The 18,692-nt window shown below is 39.6% G+C and overlaps 1 protein-coding gene across 9 annotated transcripts in view; it reads right to left on the bottom strand.

Annotated features, from left to right (window-relative positions):
• FREM1 (FRAS1 related extracellular matrix 1) overlaps positions 1 to 18,692 on the bottom strand; it is a 170,769-nt gene that overhangs the window by 19,127 nt on the left and 132,950 nt on the right. For 7 of the 9 annotated variants that reach the window (XM_029202856.1, XM_029202857.1, XM_029202860.1 and 4 more), the window contains 4 exons: positions 16,359 to 16,560; positions 15,497 to 15,641; positions 6,655 to 6,784; positions 4,021 to 4,093 (listed from right to left, as the gene is read on the bottom strand). The exons of 1 other annotated variant lie outside the window; for it this stretch is intronic. In XM_029202856.1, coding sequence (XP_029058689.1) covers positions 4,021 to 4,093; positions 6,655 to 6,784; positions 15,497 to 15,641; positions 16,359 to 16,560 — 550 coding nt within the window. The remainder of the gene's footprint in view (positions 1 to 4,020; positions 4,094 to 6,654; positions 6,785 to 15,496; positions 15,642 to 16,358; positions 16,561 to 18,692) is intronic. One more of the 9 variants, XM_029202859.1, reaches the window with a different exon arrangement.

Genomic DNA, 18,692 nt, shown 5'->3' with positions numbered 1-18,692 from the left:
AGTTAGATAGCAAAGCAGAGACCTTGATCAGGAGGGCTGAGCAGATTACCCGGCTGGAGTAGAGAGGTCACGCCAGGGAAGAGAGGTGGTAGGTATAGCCAGACTGCAGAGAAACCTCGACACTAGGTGGGTCAGACTCAGACTTTAAACCACAGGCAACAGGGAAGGCTCTTGAAAATGGATGTCTTAAAAACATGAACCTGAAAGTGGTATGTGGGAAGATTTAGGGGCCCAGGCAGACAAGCAGAGAGGCTAGAAGTTGGGAATCCACACAGGCAGCTGTTGTAATAAATTGGCGTGGAGAGAAAAGAGACTTGACAATGAAGAAGGCATATGAATACTAAGGTTTTAATATTCAGAGAGCTGTTTTGACTCTCAAAGCCCATAAAGTTAAGTGTTATTCAAATAAAAATCCAATACAAAAAATTTTTTTTCCTCAAGCCCCAACCATTTGCCTTCTTATTTTAAGAACTGTTTAATAAATTATAGTACCCCTTTCCCCCACTGCCCCACCCACCCCCCAAAAAACCTTAAAGTTTTTGTAAAACCTTATGAAGTAGAACCAGCTGGTTAGAGAAGATCTATTCCAAGTTTCATTTAAGTACTTTTGATCAGTTTGCTGCATTGCAGCTTTGTTTATATGTCTACCACGTATGCACACAGGACCTCCTTTTTTAGGTTAATGAGATTAGAAATCAGAACTTTCTTAGTTTTTCTTTTTCCTTCCTCTCCAGCCTTCAAGGTGCAAAGTATTTGTGAAATCACGGTGATTATAAACAATTTCAGAAGGCATGAACTGGCCCCCTGTTCCCATGAAACAAAAGGTGCTGAAGAGGAGAGAGAGGTGTCAGGTTATGCAGACATAGCCCACTTTACAGAGTGAGTTAATTCCTGGATATTTTCCTGCAAAACACATTTCACTATCGAAAGACATATTCTCAATGTTTTTCAGCAAATGCCACGTGAGAGAGCTGTTCTTTGGAAAACATTTTGACTCAGGCACAATGAAGTCTCAATTAAGAATGCAGCAAACCTTTGAAGAACACTTATTTTAAAGGAAAACAATCATTTTCTTAAGAATATTTGCACTTTGACTCAAGATTATTCACAATAGCAGAAGGCAAAGTAGTCAGGGTTAGCTTTTGGTTTGGTACAAAGCTGCAAGGCAAGCTTACTTGAGTGTAGCTCACTAGATTGAAAAGTCCCTCAGTTTCTCTTCAGCTCTCTCCAAGAGCTCTCAAACCCTATGATATTCCACTGTCTTTGATTTCTCACTCTCTGTTTCCTCACCAATCATGGAAGCTGCTGTTTTTAAAGAAATGAACAGATTGCTTTGGGTGAAAGGGGTGAGCATGGGGATGAAGACACCAGATCTGAAAGAGGCAAGGATGAACAAGATGGGAGTAAATAAGTATTTACAGGACCTGTGGACATGGGGAATTCTAACATTCTCTATAGGAAGACATCAGCTTATGAAACAGTTTCTGGCTAATAAGTTCCAAAGCAATGAACACCCAAGTGTTGTTTATTTTTCATTTATAAGCTATATTTATTTATTTTCTTAAAATGTCTAACTAGGGACTTCCCTGGTGGTCCAGTGGTTAAGACTTTGTGCTTCCATTGCAGGGGGCACAGGTTCAATCCTTGGTCAGGGAATTAAGATCCCGCATGCCGCATGGCATGGCCAAAAAATAAGTCTAAATAATCTCTGAAATTATGACGATTTAGACCCTCAGAAGTCTTTAGTATCTACTGGAAGCAGGATGTAAACTATTGAAAGCAAATGGGCATTCCCTCACCCAGTGGGACTTGCAAAAGTTAGCTTCCAGGAGCTCCTCCAGTGTGATACCTTCTAGTTCCTATCAATCCAAACAGAGAAACTGGTGGGCTGCTCAAAATCCACCAAAAGCCAAAATCACTCCTGATCTTGTGACAAACAGATCTCAAATAATAAAGGTGATATATGACAAGGACTCTTGCCTCTTGAAAAGAGGAAAGGCCGGACCTGCCTTAACATGAAGTACATAAAGAGCACAGAGCCAATGCATCAAATCCTTTCATCTTAGGGTTGATCAGAACCAGAGCCTGCAGCAACCTGAGGGTAAACTTCAAATACATAACAGGAACAGCTCTTCTCATCAAGGGTGGTCAGTCTGAGGGACAAAATTATGCAAGTCAGAAACTTAAATATCACAGGAAGGAGGCCAATAACAATATCAGGATTGTTGCATGTCAAATGTAAGGCTCTCTGTTATAGGTTGAGTTGTGTCACTCAAAAATCCCTATGTTTAAGTCCTAACTCTCAGTACCTCAGAATGTGACCTTATTTGGCAATAAGGGCATTACAGATGTGATTCCGATGGAGTCATACTAGAGTGGACCCCTAGTCTATTATGACTGGTGTCAGTATACAAAGGGGAAATTTGGACACAGACACAAACAAGGAGAACATCCTATGGAGATAAAGGCAGAGATCGGGTGATGCAACAGAAGCCAAGGAAGGCCAGAGACTCCAGCAAAGCACCAGAGCATGGAAGAGAGGCATGGAACAGATTCCCTCTCAGCCCTTACAAGGAATCAACCCTGCCCACATCATGATCTTGAACTTCTAGCGTTCAGAACTATTAGAAAAATAATTCTTGTTTTGAAGCTATCAGGTTTGTGATACTTTATTAGGGTAGCCCCAGCAAACTAATAGAGTCACTAAACATCGTACAACTTGTGGTGAGCTGCAGAAAGGCATTTCTTTTCTACATTTAATTTTTTTTTTTTTTTTTGGTTGTGCTGGGTCTTAGTTGTAGCAGGCGGGCTCCTTAGTTGCGGCTCACCGGCTCCTTAGTTGTGGCATGTGAACTCTTAGTCACAGCATGCATGTAGGATCTAGTTCCCCAATGAGGGATTGAATCCAGGCCCCGCACATTGGGAGCGTGGAGTGCTAACCACTGCGCCACCAGGGAAGTCTCCTCTACGCTTAATATTAAGGTTGTCAGTTTTGGAGTGGCAATGGTATTCAGGCCATTTTGTTTTGCCTTTGCCCAAAACTTCATGTGTCAGTGGCAGACAATGGCTAAAGTCTTGATTGGATGGCCTGTTCTCAGAATGCAGAACACCTCCTCTGCAGGGGAGCAGAAAGCCACACGCCCTGGCTGCTTCTCAAGGCCTTTTCCTTTTGTCCCTGGACAGGTGATCTAGGTCCATTCCATACCAGAGGGAAAGAGAGACAACCATGCAGTGCAGTGAGGGAGAGCTACTGGTTCCCATCTACAGAAACCAGGGAAAGGGGGCATGGCTCCCGCCTTGGTGCTTAAGGCACAGTTAGCCAAATGTATGCCTGTCCTGCAGTTTAAGTCCCCTTTCTTCTGCTACCAATTCCCCTAGGAAGTCTTCCAGGATTTTCCTTAGCCAGAACAGTGGCACAGCCTTGGGGTCACAATGTACTCTATTAGTGGGTTGTTTTCATGTCTATATTTCTCACAGGATAGAACATCCTTGAGAACAGGCCCCATGCTTTTGTATTCCCTTTTGCACCTAGCAAAATTTTTCCAAACGCTTAAAACAAAACAGGTGTTATCTAATTAAATAATAACTTCCCCTGGAATCTGTTCATATCAGCCTATTCCAAGAGAAATAATTTAGAAATGACCCTTTAGGAATCCACATGACTATAACATTCAAAAAATTTCCATTAAAATATGAGGCAATTATATTATTTCAGCTTTGTGTCAGACCTCTGAATAATTTTTTTAAATGGCATTTTTTCTGGATTTTTGGATGTTTGCCTTAATATTTTATATATTTTATTTGTCATGATCTCTCTTCTCATTTTAAATAAATACTCACTAGTAATAACATAAAATATGAGGGGCAAAGCCTCAAGTACAAACTCATCTCTCTGGGAGAGGGGTGATCCTGTGCCCTGAGGAGTTTCTAGTTGGCTGAAGTTGCATAATAGTCTGTCTTTTCCACCATCTCCAGACTTTCTTACAAAAACATGAAACAAAGTGTAGACGCAAAACGTACCTGGGTCAAACTGAATCAGCTTAGATGGAGTCATAGTGAAATCCTTTCCGGCTGTAGCTGACACTTGGTTAACCTTAAGAGGGGAAAAACAAAATCTTTTTTTTTAATAAAAATAAATATTCTGTAATAGAAAAACATCTAGTCTGATCTCATACTAGACTAAACTCATGCTCTTAAATCTGTTCTTAACATTAAGTGGTTTTTTTATTCTAATACATCATTTTTGACCCATCTTCCTTAAAGTTAACTTTTTCCTAGACTAATATCAATGGAAGTAAACATAAAACTTTATTTTTATCTTCTCCTTTATAAATGATTTGGTTATTGGAGAAAGTAATGTGAATTTTAAACAGTATATTTCTCTTTGTTGCAAATATCATTTTATTTCATGGCCTTCCCTCTACCCCAACCAGGTCCTAAAATAATGCCTTGGAGGAAAGGGAGAAGGGCAGTGAATAGAAGGAAAAGCGGGTACTGCTGACAACCGGGGTGCTGATCTGTCAGCCAGCTTGGAGGTATCCTGCGAGCTCAGGGCACTGAAAGCCTTTAGACCAGATGAACTAAAACAAGTCTGGTCCATTTTTGCATCTGGATGAAACCATTCCTCTTCACAGGCATGAATGAGGGCTCTGTGGGGATGACAGTCCTGGGGAACAGCCACACGAAGGCCATCCACACCCAGAACCAAGGGCTTCAGAAGCTCCTTCAAGTAAGTTGTAAAAAAAAAAAAAAAATTGGTCCAGTCTAAAGAGACAATTGGCTGACCCCTTTTTCCCATCCCCCAGGGCTAAAGAACAGAGGTGATTTAAGGGCTCTGACATCTCGTGCCCTTAACTTCCCCCAGAGGAGCCTAAATATGTGTGAAGAACACATATTTAGTTTGAAATATGGTTGAAAAGGAGTTTGAAAAAGAAGCTTCAGCTGGTTTGAAACAGAGGTCCTTGAATGAGATGTTCGGGAAAGTGAGTTACTCTATTCCTTCACTTTCTTACAAAGCGATGAAGGGCACAAGTAAAAACTGGCAAATTCCTATTTCTTTGGCCTCAGGCATTATCTGCATTTCTAACCAAAGGCCCTAACATGTGCCAGTGGTCTGCAGTGGAAACATTTTGCTCAAGAAGAGTACTGCCTCCTAAGCTCCCATTTCTTCTTTCTCCACAATGCCAAGGCTCCTCCCCAACAACCTTTCCCTGTGGAAAGGCAGCCCATTGCACACCTGTACCCATCATATGCTGGGAGTTACATTTCCCCATGTGGTTCTTGCACGTGCAATTACCTAGTATTTACCACCACTGAGCTTACAGAATCCTACGTGGGAAAAGGAATGGGCTGAGTCAAGGTGGCTGCAGAAATGAGCCCGGTGCAGGTGTGTGATTCAAACCAGGGCAAACAACGTAGGGTAAGAGTGCTTTCTTCTCCCTCCTCCCAGCCAAGCAGCCAATGGGCTCCAGGCTAAAGCAGCAGGCTGTGCTGTAAGCAGAGTGGTCCCCGAAGGACTCGGGCTGTTTGCGAAAGGCCTGCAGACTCAGCGGGAGCTTCACTGTGTGCGAACTCAGCTTAAGCAGACGAAAGGTTCCGTCACACCGCATCTGTTGTTTCTACCTGGCATGGTGAATGGCTCTGTGGCCCCAAACTCCAGGCTGGAGCATATGGTGCTTTTCATGGAGGACCAGAAGAATATTAGAAAACCATCCAGGCGGGTTCTTTCTTTTTCCATAAACTATCTACTGGGAAGGTAGAGGGGATACCCAGTTATCTGATGATTTAACAATAATAAAACGCCCCAGATCAGGGGAGAAGACCCTATGCCCACTAGAAAGATAAATACTGAGTCTGGATATAGTAGGATTTATGTGCACGAGGCTGTGAGGGTGATTTGAACGTATTATTGTAATTGAGACTTAACTGAGATGGCATTTTTTTCCCAGAAGCTAGTATCACTGCTTTTTTCCTTAGATTGAGGAGGGGAGTCTTTCAGGCTCATTCACCAGCATTCGTATGTACAGGATTTTCATGCTCTCGTTCACTTGAAGTGCAATTTTTATAGTGACTCCTAAAAAAAAATCTTTCAATTCTAGAAGCCATAGGTTGTGCTTCACGGCCCATGGCAGTGTAAAGAAATAGCAGGTGACTAGTCCAAAAATAATTATTGAAAATTCCTTATATTTCAGGGCACCTGTATTGATACATGGTCTCTTAATTTTGCGTGACTTGGGTGAAGCTTACGATAGGTGTGTTCCCTGATTTTTTCATCCACTGAGACCACAGGAAATGGTCCTGGTGCATACTAAGAGAAAGTCATTTGGGGACTTACATTTGCCTACAACTCTCCTTTCCAAAGCAGAGTTTGGCCCAAGTTCACTAGGTTGGATAGATCTCCCTTGTGAAATCAAACTTCAAGAGTTAAAGACCAGATTTAAAAACTAAAAATGGGTTAGAAATATCCTATCTAGGAGCTAATGCACCTAGGTAAGTGATGGAGGGACAAGGAGGTTTTGTACTTAGACTCTCGGGAATAGTGCAACACTCGTGCAGTTTGAAATTTCCTTAGTTACTCTGAATTTTTCTAAGGAAATAATCAAAGGCACCAACCAGCAACCGAGGTTTTAGCTTGAAAATTGACAGACTTGTTACCTTTACACTCACAAAGGCCGAGTCCATGGAATATCCCTTTCTGGTAATTTCCAAGGGCAATACGCCCACATTCTCACAGACCTCGTATTCAGTCTGTGACCACTCGATATGAGACCACTTCAGTTCCAAGCTATGCATGTAAGGAAAACAAGAAAGAAAATCATGAGAAATGCATAACGGATGCCTGGGGGGCTCCTCTGCTGGGTAGGAAGCTGAACCACTGGTCCACACTGGGAGACAGAAGTGGTTCATCAACCTACACTAATGCTACAAGCTCCTTACACTTGTTTGGGACGTTTTAGCTCACAAAGAACTTTTACTGTCCCTGTCTCATTTATTGCTCTTAACAATGCTGTGGTGTAGAGCACGGATAAGAATTCCATTTATAAATGCAGAAATAAGGTTAAAAGTCTATCAGAGGTCTTACAATTATTAGTGATAGAAAAGAGACTCCTACTTGCATCTTCAGAAGGGAAAGGAGCAGGTGTTAAGTTCAAGGAGAAGTTCATTTTTGGAAAGGACACTGATATGAAATCTTCTCTCCTATCTTTTGGCCTCCTTCATCGATACAACAAGATCATTTCCAGGCACAGGTCTTCTCTGAACTTGGGTTCAGTTTAATAACAAGATATCTTTGAGGATGTGCCTAGGAGTTAGAATGTGCATGTGTTTTAAAGCATTATCTGTCCCTTCCTCTGTGCGTATAAAAGGGCTATGCTAATATGTACCTTGGATGCAGCTATACAACTGAATAAACTTGCTAAATACAGGGTGGTCTTTTTTCCCACGCTATATTTAGTAAGCCCGACATTTGATGGAAACTGACTTCTTTAATCCTCATGGCATGGAGAGGGACTTTTTCTTTTCTTTTCTTCAGAAAAGAACACTGAGCTCAGAGAGGTTAAATCACTACCTCGAAGGCAAAAAGCTATGACAAAGCTAACAGACAGCAGAGATGGAATCCCCAGTATAAATCTGAAACCAAATGTACTATTCCTTCTCTACCATTCTTCTTCCCAACTGAAGTTCTTCATGACTCTTGCAGTCTGACCTCAAGCAGGGGACTACAATTTTATCTTTACCCTGAAGTGTTTCCCTTTCTGAGGTGAGAAAACTTGAAATGTTTCACCTGAACATTTCTCTTCAAATATGTTCTTACATCCTTTACCCCCTGTAACCTTTCAGCAATAAAGACATAAGCAATCTTCACTATGATCATTTAACCCACTTCCATTGCTTGTGTTTTATTCATTTCCCTTTCAGTCTCCATTCACAAAACCCTCAGTGGTTGCCTTACTATATTCCCAAGGTTTCACTTAGATTCAGGCTCTTTCCTCTAGACTTTTAAGGTTACTTTACAATTTTCTTTTCCTTTCAGAACTAGAAATTCTGGGTGCTACTATGTAGAGCATAGAATTCACAAATTTCACAGGGCTCTCCAGACTTTCCTGTAGATCATTCATATTAGAGAGTAAGTTTATCCTCTAATAATCACTGTATGTCCTTGTACCAGTCATGGGTCACAGTCACATCCTATAGATTAAGTTCACGAGCGAAACAAACTCAGTAGCACTGTCTCCTACTCCACCAACCCTGGGCCAGTGGGACAAGGGGCGTGTGGGAGTGTGGAATGAATTTGTATGAATGTTTATTCAATCAATACATATGAAATTTATTATTATTGGCATGCTGGGCTTCACAAAATTTTGACATGAAAATAGGATCCTTATATTCAATAGTATTCAAAGACCCCTCGTGGGTCTTTGATGCAACTGATTTCAAATCAAGAAATAAAAAAATAAGTGACTATGCTTAAAGAATCACAAGATAACAAGCAACAAGGATGTTATACATGCTAACAGAAATAACACATTGCAAAGAGTTCCTAAAGGATCCAGATAAATGAGAAAGGAGAACAAAATCGGCGAGAGGGATTGCGGGAAAAGACAGAAAGATAAAAGAGGAGGAAAGGGGAACAATGGGAAGGAGTGAAATAGATACACAGGGATGGGCTTCAGCTAAGTCTCAGTAAGGTTCAAATGAGTTTCAATGTTCAACCTTCTAAGAATCCATTCATTGCTACTGCTGACCATGACCAGCAAAAATTCAGCAGTGTCGCTCTGCAGGTCCAGGTGACCCCAAGGCCTAAAGTGAAACGTGGTTTGATTGCTGATCTGGATCCATAAGGGGACCATGCAGAGTGCTGTTCAGCTTCAAAGCATTAAGGGTCTTGGTGTCTGGGAAAGTGCATGCATAACCCTGATACACCATTAGAATGCTTCATAATGCTTAGAGGTTAAGACTGTCATTACACAATGTTCTACTTTATTTTCTTAAAACTACTCCCTACAAATAATAAAGATCTATTGAAAAGCCATGAAATTTAAGCCGGGCTATATATTTTCCAGAAAAATACTTAAGTCACGAAGCACTTGCCTACCTAGAGGATACGTGTGACACATGTTTTGAATGTGTTTTTTGTTTTCGGCAGTATTGTATTGAAGAAGATCTTTCTACACTGAGACTGCAGTTGCTAAAACTCTACACAAACACCTGAAAGAAAAGTAAGAGATGTAGTCAATCATTTGGGAATTCTCCCTGAAAGAAGCCACACAGACGTATGCTTGGTATCATGTAGGTAACCAGGTGCAGGACCCCCATGAAAGAAATGTGGGAAGCTCTGGATTGCGAGGTGTCATGCAGACAAGAGTTGGTTCAAATCTTCACATTTTAATGATCCCTTCCTTCTATTATCACAAAGTAAAGCTCACTCTAAGGTCAGAAATTAAGTTTATAGATACACTTTCTGTGAAGCCCACAGGCAATCACTTCAAGTCACTTAGCAGGACACGAGCACTCCTTAAGGCCCTAGGTCACGGCTTCTCAAACCTGACACTATCGACATCTGGGACCAGATGATTCTTTGTGGTGGGAGGCTGTCCTGTGCATTGCAAGAAGTTTAGCAGCATCCCTGGCCTCTACTCATGAGATCCACCAGATTTAGCCACACCACTCCCCTCTGGTTACAACAATCTAAACTGTTTCCAGAACTTTCCAAATGTCCCTCATGGGGAAAGTCATCCCCAGGGGAGAAACCTTCCCTAAGTGATTGTGGGGACTCAAAACAATAGAACATTTTATTTAATGTATAAGCTAAATTTTGGTTCCCAACAACTATCGTGAATGAAAGACACGGGATGGAGGAGTAGAAATTAAACGGGATGGGACTTCTGGTCCCTCTCTAAGTCAAGCACGAGAAAATCTGTTTAATCATTCAATTTAAAATCGCAATCCGTCCCGAAAATCCAGTGTCTGTGATCCCCCTTAATCTGACCAACTTTCATTTTCCAAAGTACATATCGTGTATACCATACTATTTAATTTACTTAGGTACCAAGGAACTTAGCTAAGTACTTAGGTACTTAGCTCCAAGTAAACAAGGGTCTTTGGTTCACTGATGTAGCACCAAGTCCCTTCTAGAGTGACTGAGACATAGTAAGAGCTCAATAAGTATTTGTTAAAGGAAATAATGAACCTTGTTTAGCTTCCTGTTTGAAAAGCTAAGTTGACCACTGAAACTTTTGTTCTCCCCAGCCCTATTAACATCTTTCACACAGTCTGAAAAAAAAGCTAGACTAGATGATCCTCACATGTTTTTTCTAGCCCTGACTCACTCTGGATTCTTTAGCTCCTACTGGACTAGAGAGAAAGGTGGCATTGGTAAAAGAGCATTCTATCATAAAGCATGATTTCTTGTTTTCTAAGGCCTGTGCATGCTTCTCAACATTAGACAATGTCTAGAGACAGCTTTGTTTTTCACAATGGGAGGAGGGTGGTACTGGTTATTTAGCGGGTAGAGGCCAGGGACGCTGCTAAGCATCCTTCAATGTATAGGACACCCAACTCACCCTCCACCACTGCCCCACAGCAAAGAATTGTCTGGACCAAGTAGTCAATAGTGTTGAAGTAGAGTCAAAAATATATACTTTCTGATATTTTATTTTGTGGCTACTCGGTTCATTTATATGAAGGAACAATGGACCAGAAGAACCAGTTGGGATTAAAACTCTACTTTGGGATATGGGACATTAATCCAGGTTAACAAGGGTGTGTAAAAAAGGTACTTGGCTGCTCTATGCCTCAGTTTCCTCACTTCCCAAGGTGCAATAATAATGAGTCTGTACTTCAAAGAGGTTAAATGAACCTTAATGAATACTCATTAAGTACTTTGAGCTTCTCAGTGAAAGGTTTTATAGTAGCTAAAATTGTGATTAAATTATTCTTATAACTAGATCTTCACTTATAATCAAGTAGCACATGACTTAAGAAAATCGAAATGGTAAAAAATATTTTTCCAAGTGTTCAATCTAAGACATCAACTCAAAGGGGATGCTATTAAGCTCAGTAAAAATGCTATGAACACCTGCACTTTCATATTTGTCTTTCTCACATGATAATGGGGAAACAGTGTTTAGCCAGGAAGCAGCACAGCTAGTACCCCAAACAAGTGCCTTGGAGTCAGACACATCTCACAACCACTTATTAGTGTGTGATTATGGTCAGTTAGTCTCTCTGGACCTCAGTTTTCATTATCTTTAAAATGAGGGGAATCATACTCACGTCAAATGATGCAAATTAAAATTTGTTAATATGTATAAAGCACCTGTACACAGTGGGTGTTTAATAAGGGCTATTTCCTTTCCCTTCCTCTGTGGTTTCTTAGATCTAGTCTGGAGATAAATACTTTAACTTCTGGCTTGCAGGTAACATGAAAGCCGAACCTAACTAAGAGTTTCAAACTCTTCCCCTACAATGTGTTTCATAAAAGCTGCTAAAGCATTGCCAAGTTCGCCTGCTAGAAATTCCTTTTCTTTTTTGATTTCTTTGGCTCTTCTCTTTTAAGGCCAAGGATGAATAACAGAACAGCTAGAATGAGGGTAGCCAAAGGCAGGAGAAGAATCAAAGTGCTTAGAATCATGAAGCAGCTACTCAGTTATGCAGAACTTCAGCAAGGGTCAACTTTTCTTTTGAAGTTCACCTTTTTGCAGTGGGCACAAGAAAGAGGTCAACCCTGAATGCATGTTAAGAAACTGGCTTGGTCAGAAGTCAGCTATATTCTGTGGTCTGCAGAGGTGTTTTACGTGGTCCTGTGTAACTGAGTTTGGGTGGTATGCAGACCACCTTGAGATTCACATCGGACTAGAGAACTGTCGTGGGCGTATGAGTGAATCACGCCAAGGCGTGAGCCGGTAAGATGAGCACTCACGTTGAGGTCAGGGTGCACTGTGGCCTCTGCCATTCATTCACTTAGTGACTTCTGGCCAATTAAATGCTTTGAGCCTTATTTCCTTATCACCCTCAGAGGATTGTGTTTTGTAGATTAAATTGGACAACATATGTAAAAGCGCCTAGCACAGTGCCTGAAATTTTGGCACTTAACCAAATCTAAATCTTGATGCAAATTTCCATGGATTTCAGTGTTCTAAAATGACTTCTATTTACAATAAAATGTCTCCCAAATGTATCCCTTGAAAAACTTGTTTCATGAGCTATTCTGGGGTAGGGTGGTCTTGGTTCTATAGTCAAATCAGGTTGAGTGAGATATGTTGTGTACTATACCCCTCTCTCGCAGACTCCCAGTGCATACAAGCATCTTCGTGGCTCTGACATTTGACGCATCAAGCAGTACGCAAGCTAGCTAGCAATAACTTGATTACATTAAGATTTGCAAACACTGTTTCTCACGGAGTATCTATTGACCCTTCAGGAATGATATTCTATAGAAATGCTGCCATGGCAAAAACTTACTAGCAATCAAGATTCTGGGACAATTCCCCCTGAGCATGGGTCCTTCTTGTTCTTTAAAGAGCCTCCATTTTGCTCCAGATTGCACCCACCCGTCTCTTCAGCTGTGTTATAGAAGGTCTCACCCCTTTAAACATGCAGAATATTAATCTATTAATACCGTCTAAGCCAGAAAAGAGCACAAAGTTCCACAGCATTTAGCTGATTGATTAACAAGCATATGGATTATTCACTTTGTGAATCAACGCAGAGTCAATTTCTAACTAGAGGTGGGCTTGAGCTGGCCACCAAATGTCTCTAGGATCCTTCTTCAGTCAATTGTTGCCCCCTTGTGAATGAACAACAATAGTAATCACCACCACAGGTCACATTTGTTAATGACTTTAAGTATAGAAGATGCTTACATATGTTTTACCTCATTCGTTCCACTGAAGAAATTGTAGTACTGCCCCCACTTTACAGATGAGATAACTAAGGTAAGTAAGACTTGACCCAGGTCAGTGGGAGAGCCAAAGCTCAAACCCTGTTCTTTGGCTCTCAGTCCAGTGGTTTATTGTGTATTATCTATCCCATAACCCCCAGTGCCTTAGCCATGGAGTACACACTCATATTGAAATGTAAACGTAATTTAAGGTCTTGAGGAGTAAGTATTCCCCCTTTCTTGTTGCTTTGGTGGCCAAAGACTGGAGAGTAAGAAGGGAGCTGAGTCTGGTGCTTTATAGGCCGTTTCCGCACACTCATTAAAAGTGGGCAAAAAGTCCTTTAGTGCAGTGAGGAAAACCATGGACTCAAGAACCATACTTTCCGCACCTAAATCTTAGCTCCTTCACTATTTAGGTGTATGAGCTTGGAAAAGTCACTTCCTATCTCCTTTTGCCTCAGACTCTTCACCTGTAAATTCTGGATTATGATAGTACCTAACTTAAAGGTGGTTTTGACGATTAAACGAAGAGCAATGAACTAGAGCAGAAACCTACGTTGTAAATGCCTGTGATTTATAATGTATGTGTAAGTAGCTTCCTGCTGGTTGTCATGGGAAGACAGACCACTATTCACAACATTTGTTTCCTGCTGGGAAAAAAAAGTTCTTCTTGTTCCAAAAAAACATCTACTTACAAATGAGGTTAGGGCCAACTATATCCTTCAAAATTTATACAGATAAGCGCTGAGTAGTTTCCTCCTCCCCCCACCCACTCTAGAGGAGACAACTTAATATATGTCAGATCAAATCAAAGTTATCTGGGATTAACCATCAGTAGGCATATTTTACATTATATTCCACTGGTTCCAATCATTACAAGCTGAATTAGAAACAACTCCAGCGTAAGTACCTGAAAAAAGGTATCCAGTACAAGTAGGAGCCTATTTTAAAAGCCTCAAGTAAGGTTATAAATTCTGTGATTCTGCAATAAATTTGAGGATTATTTAAAATCATAAATCATCTTCAAAAACAATGCCCTTGGTAACAATGAGGACTGAAAAGGGTATGTAGGTGAAGCAGTATCAATCTAGCTCTATTTTGGGAAAAAAATTCTCTGGCACCTATGCTGTGTTCTCATGTGGAAGACCAGCAGTCAACATTTGATGAGCAGCAAGTCTGATCAATATTCTTAGGTTTTTTAGTTGAACTATTAAAAAGCAAGTGAGATCAATTTATTAATATTTTTGGAGCAGGATTTTAAAAAAAAATTTCCTTGAAAATTGGAAGACGTTTGTCTGAATTGCAAGTAGGTAATATATTTTCTACAAAGATTGTAATCCCGAGGCAAGAGCATTTTAATGGTAGGTGGGCAGCTGTTTTACTTTTATAGCGCCATGATTGTATTTTAATGTCAGGGGACAGGACTTCCTTGCTCATAACTATTTCCCAGCTTCTTGTGCTGCGCACCTGGCCTATAGTAGCCACTCGGTAAAAATCTGGACCAGGTACTGCAGGCAATAGAGGTGGGACCCTGGGAACATGTTTTGTTAAAGACGTGTTTTTCTAACAATGACTACAGAGACCTCTGCTGGCAGATATTGGGACTACAATTCAGGATTAGAAAGAAAAAGCAAGAATGAAGGGAGCAGAGGTGAATTTCTCAATTTTTCTTTTCTTCCTTTGTCCATATTCTGTCATAAAAGCCCCGTAAAGGAGCTGTCCTCACTTATGCGACACAGTTTGACTAGGATAAGGTAAATACTAAAACTAGGATAAATGAACAACTTTCCTTTGAGGTGACTGGGAAGGGTATCAAACTTAAAAAGAAAGAAAAAACACTGCACGTGGACAACTGGGCTATGATTAACCTTTCTGTGATCATCTGACAGCTGGTAAGTTACTCAAGGTACACCTTCCAAAAAAGTTTAGAATAGGGACCTGGTGAGTGAAATTACTATGGCCTGTGAATATTGTTAATTTTGAGGGTTTGTTACTCTGGTTATTCTGAAAGACATACACTTTATACAAATTCTAAGTATCACTTAATATCTCCCCAAGTCTGTTTTCCTCTTTGTACTGTCTTCACCATACCTGTGGTAGGTTTACTGACTTACAAAAGCAGTCACTAGTTATTGCTTGGGTTTTTGGGAAGAGAAGATGTTTTGCTAGCATTTCCTGACTTCCTCATTCTTCCCAGTTCTAGATATTTTAGAGATTTAGATTTAGGAAACTGTGGTTACTAACACGGTCCTAGAGTGACCTCTTGCTGCATGGTTTGTACATGAGCCTACAAGCTCAGTCCTGGATGCCAGTGAATCGTCAAGACAGAAACCTCTGTGGGTGTGAAAGGACATGCATTTGTAAATGCATGCATGAAATGAATGACCCAGTTAATGAATTTAACTTTTTAACGTTTCCATATTCTGTGAAGCCACTGGCTTTCCCATTATCAAGCAGTAATAGAAGTTTCCCTCTCCAAAATCAATTCTATGAGCTTGTGAAATAATCTATCAATTTGTCCTCTTAGATTCTGATTAAAAAATAACATTTCGCTTTCCTAATAAGATACATTCTGGACATTATATGCAGGACTATTGAATAAGCAAAAGAATTTACATTTGAGGAGTGGCAGAGTTCCCCATGGGGTCCATGACTTGAAATTCTATGGTATCTGAATTTACTTCCAAAGATGGGTTTATGATGTAAAGAACGGTCTTACTGTTTAAGTCCTTTTGGCTAAATTTCTCATGGATAAATTCGCCTACAAAAAAGAAGAAAATGAGTTTCACTGTTAATCAAACAAAATATTAAGTAAGAGCTGATACAATTTTATGGCTATTTTATTTCAAACTCCTCTTTAAAAATAGCCAAAGTATATTTTTTAAAGAAATTAATAAAATGTAACTATCTTAAAATTCAAATTCAATGAACTTAAATTAGGCTTCCAAATTACTTTGTCTCAGAAATATTGTACCTTAAATATGAAAATAGAGAGGGAGTAGGAAGATATAGTAATAAAATCTAAAATTCTGTGCCATCCTGTTTAGTGACATATTGTGATCATTGTCTTCATAAAGCAGAAATAAGATACAATCCAGAGAAAACTTACATCAAAAAAATTGTTTTTAATGAACTTACATCACCTTGGAATTCATGATAGAAAAAAATGAGTCACAAATATGAATTTGGTCCTGACAATGTGTGTTCCTGTCAATATATTCCGATCTGGTTATTGAAAAAAAAGTTGTAAACAATACACAACTGTGTATTAGTATTTAGTTCTCCCACTCAAGATGAATTTACGAAAACTCAGCTTCAAACCCTCTTTAGCACCTATATCGATTTATAAACTGCATCTATCAGGAAGCCCTGGGGAGTGTTTACCAAATGGGCCTGCACTTAATTAAATTACTGTCTAGCATTGCTAGCCACTGGGTATTTTAAAATGAGCAATTACAAGGAGTAAGGAAGGCAGTACCTGTTGTTGTATTCTCCAGATGTCCATGTTGGGGGCCTCGTAAAATCTTAAAGATGATCTGATTGCCATCAGTGTCGGGGTCAGATGCCTTCAACACGTGGGAAGTGATGTAAATCCCATAACAACCATTTTTCAGGAGCCCCACTTGAGAAGGGGAATGCAAATGTGTGATGTGGGGGGCTGCTTTGTCCACCTGGTCCACCTGCACGATCAATAATTACACACAGTGTTATACAAAAGCTTCTCATCCCCAAGCAACACAGGGCTTTAATGGTTCAACGATGACAAACGCTCCTGAATTTCAGATTCCTTATTGGTTAATTTCTGCTGAAAACTATCTCATTCACAATATTCTCAGCAAATATCATAGTGCCTGGAAGAGAGGCCAACTTTCTACTGTAAACTTTGACCCAGCTTTATTTATTTGTCCACCGTCTGACTACCCCATTAGGACCTAAACTCCCTGAGGGCAGATACATGTCTTTTTCTCCCCAACGATTCCCTGCACCTGGCACAATGCCCAGCTATAACAGAAGCTCAAGAAATACTTGTTGATTGAATACATTAAAACTGACCCAAGAATTGTATTGCAAACTTAATATTAGTTCTACAGAAGGATTTCCCCTTTTTCCCAGTGTTTGGTGACTTACAGAAGAAAACGTAAGGTTTTACAAACGCATTGAACATTTTTGTCATGTCTTTGTTAAGATAGCAAAAACGTTGAGTAGAAATAAAAATACCTCAGTAAAAAAAAGTGAAAGGTGCTTATCTATAGGCACTTGCATATTTGTTTTATTGACAGTGAGAACCAGGTAACTAAACAGGTAGACTCAATCTGTGAAGACTGTGATGGGCAACTACTCATGAGTGAAAGAGATATATAGTTTCAAACACTACAAAGGGCCTCATTCAGGTATCCTATGCAGCTCAGTCCCTCTTCAAAATGACTCTTATAGGTTACAGAGGGAACATTTTAGGATGAATTAGCACAATTCATCACTGATACCACAAAAGAGGTACAAGGACACTTGTACTTCCCTTCACTCCTAATCATTCAAATTTTAACTTTATTTACCTCAAATGATCCTCTTGTAATTCTACCAAAGAGTGTCAATGATAAGACTATATATATTTTTGTGTATGATCATGTGATAAACTGCTATTCAGCTATTAATAAGAAAAGGAGGCAGGACAAACTAGTAACGAAAAATTCCCACAATTCAACGTTAACTGGTAAAAACCAAAAAACAAAACCCAGCGAGTTGCGGAATAGGAGACAACTACACTACCATTTTTGATCAAAACAAATACATATATATGTTCATACAGACAAAGACAAAATTCTGGGAGCATTTTCACAAACCTGTTCATTTGTCTTGGGATGAGGAAAAATTACCGCTTCTCCTTTGAGTATTTCTGTATGGAATTTTGTAACAACCAAATATTTTTTTTCCTTTTAAGTTGGCAAGCTGCTTTTTGATTAAAGAACGTAATCATACCTCATGTTGGTAAATGTTTGGAAAAACAGATATTTTTATATTTTTCTGGTACAAATGCAAATTAGTGAAAATTTTCTGGAGATAAATTAGATGTATATGTATATTAAAAATGTGCACATACTGTGATCCAAAATTTTCAGTTTTTGAATGTATCCTACAGAAATACATATGTACACAAATATATATATATATATGGATGTTGACTAAAATATAATTTGTAATAGCAATTAACAAAAAATTCCATAAAACATAAAAGTCCAACAGGGGATTTATAAAACACCTCTGCCTGAGATTGAGTGCCATGCAGCCTTTAAAAATTGTGTTTTCAAGGAAGATTTAATGACATGAGGAAATTTTTATGAGTGGAAACAGGCAATATGCATAATAGTACATATAATATCATCCTTTTTTTATTGCAATTAAAGAATGCAAGGAAGCCACTGACAGCAGTAGGATGATGAAGGGTTATTGTTTTGTCCTTTTCTGTAGTTTATGAATTCTTTACAACAATTATTTTATAAGCTGAAATAGCAACAAACATTTTCAAAAGTTAGCCATTCTCCTCTCCTAAAAAAGTGTGGATGGCACCCTCAGAGCTGTGAGGTTGGGTGGGAGGTGGAGGGTCAAACACTTATCATGGCCATTGGGGGAGAAGCTCCAAGGTGACTAGTAGGAAGGATGGTCAATGTCAAGAGAGGAAAAATACAAATACTTCAAGCCATGTAAGTAATCCTCAAAGTTGGTAAATACTTGAGTATAGGGATTTTTTTTAATGTTATATTTTCCTTAAAAATAAAAGTATTACAAAATGAATAAATGCCTGTTGTGTTCGTTT

This window comes from Monodon monoceros, unplaced genomic scaffold (assembly GCF_005190385.1).
Source record: "Monodon monoceros isolate NGI ecotype Baffin Bay Population unplaced genomic scaffold, NGI_Narwhal_1 Super_Scaffold_5, whole genome shotgun sequence".
NCBI classification, from domain to species: Eukaryota; Metazoa; Chordata; class Mammalia; order Artiodactyla; family Monodontidae; genus Monodon; species Monodon monoceros.
Note: the sequence above shows the minus strand (reverse complement) of the source record. Positions and strands in the feature narration are given on the sequence as shown.